Source organism: Galendromus occidentalis, unplaced genomic scaffold, assembly GCF_000255335.2.
Source record: "Galendromus occidentalis unplaced genomic scaffold, Mocc_1.1 scf7180000077185, whole genome shotgun sequence".
Taxonomy (NCBI): domain Eukaryota; kingdom Metazoa; phylum Arthropoda; class Arachnida; order Mesostigmata; family Phytoseiidae; genus Galendromus; species Galendromus occidentalis.
This window is the reverse complement of record NW_003805173.1, coordinates 392,363-402,396: the sequence shown is the minus strand read 5'-3', so window position 1 is coordinate 402,396 and position 10,034 is coordinate 392,363. Positions and strand designations below refer to the sequence as shown.

The 10,034-nt window shown below is 52.3% G+C and overlaps 2 protein-coding genes across 2 annotated transcripts; both read left to right on the top strand.

The window, feature by feature from the left end:
• Window positions 1-3,135: 3,135 nt before the first annotated feature.
• LOC100898406 (uncharacterized) lies at window positions 3,136-4,428 on the top strand. Its single transcript, XM_003741590.1, has one exon. The coding sequence runs from the start codon at window positions 3,136-3,138 to the stop codon at window positions 4,426-4,428; it is 1,293 nt and encodes a 430-aa protein (XP_003741638.1).
• A 1,212-nt stretch (window positions 4,429-5,640) lies between these two features.
• LOC100898257 (uncharacterized) lies at window positions 5,641-8,308 on the top strand. The gene is made up of 3 exons (XM_003741589.2): window positions 5,641-5,752; window positions 6,660-7,992; window positions 8,096-8,308. The coding sequence occupies exons 2-3, from the start codon at window positions 6,736-6,738 to the stop codon at window positions 8,216-8,218; spliced, it is 1,380 nt and encodes a 459-aa protein (XP_003741637.1). The 5' UTR covers window positions 5,641-5,752; window positions 6,660-6,735; the 3' UTR covers window positions 8,219-8,308.
• The last annotated feature ends 1,726 nt before the right edge of the window (window positions 8,309-10,034 follow it).

Sequence of the window (10,034 nt, the reverse complement as noted above, 5' to 3'; positions counted from 1 at the left end):
GGCCTTGGCCCTCGAGCCTCAGCTGATTGCAGTCCTCGTTCATCGGTTTCATTGTGGAGCTGATAGCACACGAGGAGATCGATTCCATGATTCACGAGCGTCGACACCCCTTCCTCCGAGAACGTCTGCTCTGGCTTCTCAAATACCGCTTTCTGCTATTGAGCGGTTTCCCGATGTCCGGTGACCGCGCTGGACGGATTCTCCGCCGGTCAACCCTGGAATTTTCTCTCGACGTTGTCGGGCTCGATCGCGCAGAAGTCCAGGCTTCCGGATCGTCTGATGCGGTGGCGTTTCCTCGATCGACTTATGGAACAAGTCCAGCCGTAAACATCGTTACCAGCAATCCTTTCGGAAACCCTTCCCGGTCTTGCCTTCTTTGCGATGGTTCCGACGTCTTCCGACGATTTCGCCATTCCATTCTTGTTGCCCTTAGTCTGTGATATCGACCGTCGGCTTCCATCTTAGACGCAATTTCCTTCATGGGGCCTAACTTCAGCATCGTTGCCCAATCGATCCTGCGAAGGGGTTTCGGCTCGTCTCCCTCTCCACCCATGCTTTCGTCGACCGGACCGGCTTAGAAGATTTGAGCCCCAGGCTGGAAGAATCAGCCTCTAATTGTAATATTCATTCTCCTCCCATCAATATGGATAGGAGTGGAATTCCGGAGTTGGGGCATCCAATATTTCAAACAGCCAAGGCAAGTGTTCTGGTTTTGCCTCCATTTCGGAGCCTGCATCACTCTGCCCCACGAGAAAGGAGGTTCCGATTGAATCGTTTCCCTGGTTACCCCCGAGCTGGCGAGAACGACAGCCTCGTCATATCTTCAAACGAACACGTTTCCGACAGCATGGAAGGGCGACCGATCCGTTCTCAAGTTCCAAGAACCAGTTCGCTTTTCGAGCTTAGAGCTTCCCCTCAGAAACAAATATTACTGCTCGCAGGTCGGTTCTCGTCTCCCTCACCTCCGGTTCCGCGCGAATCGACGTCGAAACTTAACGATTTTTCCTCCCTCCAAACTTATCCAGCTTTACGTCCAACGGCGACTTTCCGTCACGGAGTTCCGATTCTGAAAGGATCCCGGAGCAAACAGCCTGTGTAGGACGCATAGAAAACTCTGTCTGAGCTCAGGATTTTCGTCGTGTCGAGGGCTGAGGGATGATTGATTTCTGAACTTGGCCAGCGGGAAATCCGCTCCGTCTCCCGTGAAAAATGAATTGAAAGCATTGAACAGTCCTATCAGAGTCTCCGTTTCTCTTCACATGGAGGGACAATGGCGGGGGACAGCTAATCGTCTAGCTTGCGGTTCGTTTTCTTCTGTCACGACTCGGGACTGCCGACGAAATAGCGATTCTATTCATCATTTGCCGGGGAGACGCATTTACGGACGGGCTCACGGAACTCCCATTGGGGACGGAAGGAGGCGGCTGAGGACCCCAATACAAATGAGCTCGTCGCCTGTCAAATAAACCTCCGATCACAGAGTCCCCTGAAACTTACCCACACGGCTCACTGACCCTGTATTCGAGCTCAGATGTAGGTAGTACGAATCCGTAGACGTTCAAGAGGCATCCGGCATGAGTGTAGAGTTCAATTATTATATTGTCGGAAGCTGGTATAAAAGGCGAGAAGCATCGGTGCGAGAAGACCGTGGAACCTCTGAATCAATCATTCATCATGCCTCGCACCGTCCAACATCACTTGCCATATTGTGGTGATCATGATCGTAACTTTTTAAAATTCAAGTTTCGGGACCTTCATTCTTCTTTCTGCACCGCAAGGTTCCAATGCTTGCATTGAAGAGGTACTCAGTCATTCCGAACCGATTCTTCTCCCGACGGGAATGAGTCTCATCTCTCCCGACAAGCGCCCATCCTGTCGTTCAAGCAAGCGTTTCCCGACTCCCATCTCCCATGGTATCCTAGAGTTTGTAGTAATTAGGCGGATGTCACCGCGGGGGCATACCGTCTCCTACACTACTTCCCATAGGGGCGTTCCTTCCGATATGCGTGTGAGAACTTGTCTTTCGGCTCCTCTGCTCTAGGATGACCGATCACTGGATTCCGCGCCGTAGGCAAACCAGCTGTTGGAAATCGATCCGATTTTTTTCGATAATGATTCATGAATCATGAACTCAGAGGCGACTGACCTCTGCTGCAGAATCTTCGGATCTCCTGTGCTTTCTCGACTCAAGGAGCATCGAATTGTGATCCCGCAAGCCCGCGTCTAATACACAATTTTGTCTTCTGATCTCGATTATCGACCGAGCTCAATCGCTTCCAGGGAAAACTTCCCCCCGTCCGCTGTCTCGTCTGCACGATTTCGGGGAGGGATGAAACTTCCAAGGTTGAAAGCACATTACCCGAACGTGAATGACGCACGGGTTGATCAGCAAAGCCATGATTGGATCTCGACACTTTCCGTGATTGCCTTCCCCAACGGCCAAACAAGCTCTCCGAGCGCTTCGCATCTTTGGATTGGGCGATCGGCCCACATCCCACATAGAACCTGTGTTCCGCATTTCAGCCAGAGGACGAAGTATGCAAATTCTCATCCCCTATCAAAATAGGCGACGTCAAAATCTGCGGAAATTCGGGATACTGCGTCCGTTATAGCCTCCTCTGTGCTCTCTGTGAGTATCGCTCGGACAGGCGGAAGCGGAATCTAAATGCATTCTTCCTTATTACAAACTATGACGATGAGCCGAGGAAAAATCAGCGGCGATATTCGCAATTTGTGACGACGAAGCACACTTGGGCGAATTGAAGTTGTGCGCTGTACGCGTCAACTGCAATTCCTGTCCCAACTCTAGGATTAGGGCAATTCTCCCTGGAGGAGGCCGATCCGGTCTCAATGGACATTCTCCGCCTGAACCCGGCGGAGATATGCTTGGTCGGATCGGATTGGCTTCGCGCAAACCCATATGAAGAGATTGAGGACCGATTTTCTAATAAGGAGGTCTTTCGGTCTCCGTGGGCGATCGATTTGAAGACGAGTGGGAGATGACTCACAATCAGTTAGTATGGAGTTGAACATTAATCGAGCGCTCTGCCCGCAGGGCAGACGACCGGGATACCTGTGTAAACCGACGCGGAAAAATTCTTCAAACGGCGGAAGGAGACGAATTCGATAATTTCCATGGGAGCTGTTCCCACGGATGCTGTAGTCGACAAGCGAGAGACACTTCTAGACGAGTGGAAGCACGAGGCTCGCAAAGTCCAGCAGGGATACTTCCTGCTCCTCGGTGACCGGCTGTGGGACGATATCGGACCCGGGGAAGAGATCGTCTTGAGACGGAAAATAGGATTCGGCTTGCACGGTCCCCCTTTCGTATTGCCTTCGGACGCGAACAAGCATACCGGTTACGAGGGGGAGAAGCTCGAGCTTATAGATGAGATAAGCAATAAGCTCACGCAACCGAACAAATTCAGCAGCGAAGGAATCCACTTCGCCTGCATCTACATCCTCGCCTGCTTCGACGAGAAGAGCCATACGATACCGCTTTTCAAGGCGAAAGCCGCGAAGACCGAATCGGACTCATGCATGTTCGTGGACACTTGCGCCAGGGTCTATAGCAGCTGGGACGACTGGGTGAACAACGAGAAACTACCGGCGTGCACCTATTGCGCCCCCATGGGGGGCTCTTACGTAGCAGATCCCGAGAATGAAGTCATGCTTTCATATTCTGAGTCCTTAGCCACCTCGGTTGGCGCCAAAGTTGTGAATGCCCTCGACGATACGACATCGGCCATATCCTGGGCGGCCACAGGCTTATTCCTCGCGTCTTTTTTCGTCCCGATAGCCAGGCCGCTTGCCACTGCTCTGAAAATGACAGCCGGTACCGCCACGGTTTATGGGGCTGGTCGAGGTATCCAGGGACTGGTAGATCGCGGCAAGCACGGCCAGACAATCAATGTGGCGGACAGGGATGCACGTGAGCACTGGCTAGACATCTTCGGGGGCGCGATGAGCGCAGGTGTGGGGCTCGTCGTGAAGATAAGCCGGAAAGGTCGACTCTACTTCCGCAACGCAAAGACCGGAAACGTCACTATCAGTGGTCTCGGAATAGCACATGGCTTGGAGCATCTGGCGGACAAAATTGAGAAGGGTGAGCTGAGCTCGTTAGACATTTTCCAGTTCACGGCGACAGTGCTTTTTTTCTCGCATGCGGCCTTGAGTCTCTCGATAGCCAGAAGTTTCGCAGAAAAGAAACTTTCCGTTCGTCAAGTACTAAGTCAGAAAGTTGATTTTGGAAAGAGCCAAGAAGACTTCTCGATTGCTTCGGACACGGGGCCGCGCAGCAATGGCAGGCTCGAGCAGGTAGCGCCGAATGAAATCCCGAGAAAAAAGCAAGTTGTCAGGAGCTTGCGGACCATCGAGAATGAGCGTCAACTGTATGATATACTGGTGGACAAAAGTGATGACAAATAAGAAGAGTCGCGTTAGTAGAGCTCGATCATGATATTCTTGCGAAAATCACGTTCTGGGGCTCGGACCCTATTCCACGGATCATGACTTTGCTCGCGGGAGGGTGTGGACTTGAGCTCCATGAAATCGAAGGCATGAGGAATTAAAGTCTATTTGCCGCCTGCTTTCCTTGGTGTTAAGAGTCCGAGTTTTTCCTTTAATATACTCCGGCTCCCGAAATCACAATATGGGCAGGCTCCAATAATAATCGTCTGATCCTAATGAACCTCCGTAGATAGATGTCGTCTCATCGATTTCTTTCAATAGCGGTTTCGAGAAGGTAGGGAAAATTATCAGACGTTTTTCAAATATACCCATAAATTATTATATAGACACTTCGAGGTCGAAAGCTCCAGACGATTCCTGAGGAGAAGTTCGTCGAGCCCGTCCCTGAAGCAGGCAACTCAGGTGGCCTTTCTCGGAGTGTTTGGCAACCTGTTCCACACCTCGGGCAGTCGGGAGCCTGGACCGTGGCCCGAAGCGACAAGCTCCATTTCAAGAACCTCAGGATTACCCTCAAATCTCGCGGAGAAGTTGAAGTATCGCACAAATCTGAAAGGGCCGCTCCTCCGTCCGCACCGCCCGGCCTGAAAGCCTTGATGCAACTGGAACCGAGGGGGCCGTGATTCGCTGCAACATTAGCGTCGAACCACGTCTCGCCCACAGTCGCCAAATCGAGGCCTGAAGCCTCGACCCGAGGAGTCGTCCGAGTTTCTCGAATCTTCACATTTGTCTGAAATCACGAGCTTCAGACTCTCTGACCTGGGGAGTTCCGTAGGCGTGTCCAGCAGAACCGAGCGAACCGCAGGGAATCGGTATTTCCGACTTCTCAGTCGCGTCAGTTTTTTCGCCCAAGTTTCAATCACGATGTCAACTTAAGACGCTTCTGTGGGTGGGGCTGGTACCTACTGCAGCGATCTTGTCTCGAGTCCGGCTCTGCGCTATCCAACCTCTAAGGCCCATGAGTCAGGTATTAGACGTTGAGGCATGAGGACCTTCACGATTCACGGGCAACGCTCACTAAATCCTGAGATTCTCGTTCATTTTTTGAGGCCCCTTCTGTCAGCGATACTTGCACCCATCGGTCCACCATCGAATTCGAAAATTAGCGCGGCTGACGCTCTCTCCGAGGGCACGGAACTGCCATCGAAGTGGAGAGAAAGACGCACGATTCATGTGAGAACGTTTCCCTAACCTTGCGACGTAAGGCTCCCTGCCGATCTTCGAAATTCTCTCTGGTGCACAGCTGGCGGAAAACACCCTGGAAAACGCCAAGATTAGACTTTTGGTAAGATTCCGGATGATTCTGAGAGTTCGTCGAGTTGCGAGCTTACCTTTGCCATCTCCTCGGAAGCTGGAGCGGTTTTGGGTATCCTCTTCAGCTAGGAGGTAGATATCGTCTCCATAAAGCTCAGGCCCCTGTAGTCATGATCAGAGCTCGACTTTCGTAACGGCTTCTTAGCCAGAGACTCGCGGCATTTTCAGGCCCCCATAGACTTCCTGTGGGGGACGCCCCGCAACGCATCGAAAAATCGCGGTCACGGACCGCGACGAAAGTCGGGCCCTTTTCATGATCGACATGTAGGATAGACGAATTTCCTTCCGGGGCTTCCAAACATCGGGGAGGAGCGAAATGGAGCCGCTGAGCTGCATTTTTCGCGAAGATTTTATCAATGGGATTGAGCATGAATAATGGGACTCGAGACAATCCGATCACGCTAGGAGAGCGGACTTTTCCTGATTCGCGGATCAGCCGGACAGTTCGCGCTCCAGGTATCTTCACTCGCTTCCAAGCGGTGACAGGCTCCCAAGCTCGAATCCGGTCCCTCGTATCGCTCAGGCAGCGCGAATTCACGGCCTGACGAACCGGAACAGCAGCGGAGCTCGAAAATTGAGATTCTCTGGAAATTGGATCGGTCCGTCGGAGAGAACGTCAAAGAATGGGCCTCGTATTACACAATTACAATCCTCAAGGGAAAATACATTTGCACTGAGAAGTAGAGAAGGGAGGGGGGCTCGCGACGCCTGGCACATCTCCTCAGGGTTCCCAGCGACGAGGGACTAGCTGACCATTGGTTTCTGCGGTCTCTGATTTCGCGCCTTCGAGGTCGAATTTAGCGCAGAACTCTCACATGACGGCGGCCACCTTCTACAAGGAACTAGATTTTTGACGGGAACGATCGCTGTAATTCCAGGTTGTCACATCGGCGCGGCTGGCCGGTGATCCTTGACTTTCCATAATTGATTGACATCGCCGCCCTGAACTCCACCATGTCGGATAACTGGAAGGAGGAAGCTCGCGCGGAGCAGCAGCAATGCCTCCTGCTGCTCGGCAATCGGCTCTGGGACGAGATCGAACCTAACGCAGAGACCATTTTGAGGCGCAAAATAGGATTTGGCTTGTATGGCCCGCCCCCGAAACCGGATCCGGGCGCGGACGGGTCCTACGGTTACGAGACCGAACAATTTGAATGCATAGAGAAGCTCAGCAACAACCTGATCCATCAATTTAATTTCAAAGACGAAGGAATCCTTTTCGCGTGCATCTATGTAATCGCTCGCATCGATGATCATAACCACAGAATTCCAATTTTCAAAGCGAAATCCATCGACGCTCAATCGTGCGTATGCATTTTCGTCGATCCCTCAGCCAGGATTTACAGCGATTGGGACGACTGGTTGAACAACAACCGACTGCCGGCGTGCACATACTGTGCTCCCTCCGAGGGAGTCTACAGAGCCAACGCCGAGAATGAGGTCCAACTGTCCTTCCAAAATTCTCCGGCGAGTTCCGCCGGCTTAATTGGTGCTCTCGACGTCACGTCCACCGTGCTCGCTGCCGGAGCTGCTGGTCTATGGGTTGCGTCGTGGTTCGTTCCTGTGGCCGGGCCGGTTCTCACCGCCACAGCCCTCACACTGACCGCCTCCGAAGTCTACGGCGTGGGGCGAAGCGTCGCGGATCTTGTAGATCGTGGTCAACACGGCCTGAGCATAGGATTGACAGACCGCGAGGCCCGAGTGGACTGGTTCTCGATCGCTGCCGGTGCGTCGGGTTTCGGCTTCGCGTCGAATAATTTCATTGCGAAGCTCTCCTCTCCGGCACGTTCGGGAGAGGTCGTGGGGAGAGCTAGCAGGATCGCTTTCGCCGCAGCCCAGATCGGGAAGTTGAGCATCAATGGCTTGAAGGTCGCTCACAGCCTGGAGAATCTCGTTTTCAAATTGAAGAAACATGAGCCTACACCGGAAGACGTCACGGAGTTCGTCGCCTCCGTGCTTTTTTTCTTCAACGCCGCGATCGAATTCAAAACTGCGTATAAGATCATCAAAGAAATCCAGAGAGAAATGTTGGGTCGAAATCGGATGAGATTCAAGCCGGGATCGGGGACCTTGTTCGACTCGGATATCGATGAGTCGCGGCGAGCCGGCGAAATCCATACGATCGCAAGCCCTGTCAGGAAATTGAACAAGATTGAGGACGTGAAACAATTTTATGAACTGGTGGATGACAAGCATGTGGCCGATCTCAAGGTACAGTATTTGGACTCTTGACGTGCGAGGAATCTTCCGGGACAACTCTTGATCTCTCTTTCCCGATCTGAAAAGTGGCTTATCGTGAGTCATCGAATTCCAGGTCCCCTGGGAAAGATCCACTAAGAACACGGTCGATGCGCCTGTATGTTGTGAGGAATGCGGAAACGACTCACTGGACGTCGGTTTTCAGCTTATCAATGGAATAGAAGAATCAATACAGTGAAGTCCGACCATCGAAGCTCTCAGTCGACAGCTTTTTCCGGAAGATTCGAAGCTCGTATGTGACCTGACGACGACCTCAGCGAGAACAGCCAATGAATTTTAAATTAATTTCAAAACTCCTCTCGCTTCTCTCCGTGAATATTTATATGGAAACACAGCACAATACGTTTAAGGTACAGGTTCAGAGAAGTCTGTTCATGAACGTGGACAGAATCTTGCACAGAACCGGAAATCTGAGCTTCCTCTTGCATGACAGGTTGAAAATTACGGTCCTTCGACTCATCCGCATCGAATCTGTCAAGAGAACCTGTTGTTGCATCATCTGCTCGTGTTCGGTACGAGGAGAGCGCGACATACGCGCATCAAACAACTCTTCACAGAGCGGCGACGCCGACGTCTGCGGCACTGAGCGAGTGTTTACGAACCCTGCGGATCGCTCGTCGGTTGAGCTACTCCTGCGCTTCTGAAGTTTGTGAGTGAACTTCGGGTGGAGTACCCGAGTCAAGAGTGGGGAGACTCGGGTTTCCTGCGGCTATCCCAGGATGAAACCGTGTTTAACACCTCCCTCACAGGCAGGTGTGCCCTTCATCGAGTGATCGGGGCATTGCTCGTATTCCGCGGCAACAACGATGCCTCTCACTCGGTACTTTTCACTCGGCGTACCTACCCAAACCCAATTCTTTCCCAAGCTCCCTCGGAATCAGAGGATTCAAAGATTCGTACCTCGACTTTCTCCTGGTTCGGATCCTCTATCTTGTTGCTCTGCGCGCTCACTTCTGGCATCATCACCATTCCGCTATCCTAGGCCGAATCTGATGAGAGCATGGCGCCATAGACGTCATATCGAAAGTATCTTCGGCAGTGAAGCCCTTCACCACGAATTCGATCGGCACGAGGAGCGGACCAGGCAGCTCCCGGAATACTGGAATCATTGCTGATAGCATTTTTTTTCTCAGAACTGCGAATCGTACATCCAGAGAGTCCGGCTGGCGCGCTGTCCTCCTCCCCCGTATATTCTTCCAGAAAGTCGTCACCGCAGCTCCGTAGGATATATCCGTCGAGATTTTGAGCAAAGCATCCAGATTTCTCCACGCACAGGGCTCAGTCGGAGGAAATTCGCGCTCCGATTCACGCATCTGCCCGGAGCGCTAGATGCTTTTAGAGGTTGAATTCCAACGCCATCCATTCCGATGAGAGAGCGCTGCCTGCATCTAGGCTCGAGCTCCGCTTTCCGAATGCTTAGGTGAAAGCCGCGCCCCGGCACGTACGTCCACGTTTGAGAGATTCCTCCGCGGGATCGCGGCAGGTCCCATAGAAGAGAACGTCCAGGGAGAATATCTCCTTGACGATTCAGAATCTCATATAGAATGATAACAAGTCTGATTGGAGCTCAATCGGGCCTAATTAGGTGGTTTTCGAGAGTACTCTTGAGAATGACTCGGAATCGGCTTCGGTGGCGGACTAATACGCCGGATCGAGAGGCTGTGAAACCTTCTCGAACCTCATCAGTCATGTCGACTTCATGGCTCTGGAAATAGCAGGGAGAAAAATAGCGAATCTGAGCGGTATTCTTCCCTTTGCGCGACGCATCGACGCGACTGTACGTCCATCGAGGCTTTCTATGAGTGAGTCTCAACTCTCTACTCGCCGAGACATGGACCCCTCAGCTCTGTTGCGGCTCCCGGCCCAATAGATCCTGTGGGTCTGGTCCCAGGGATTCGGAATTGAGCGGAGCTCCACTGAAGATGTGAATCCAAGTGAGACTGGGAACGATGAGTCCCGGTCGGGGTTTTCTTTTTGAACTCTTCCACGTGGAC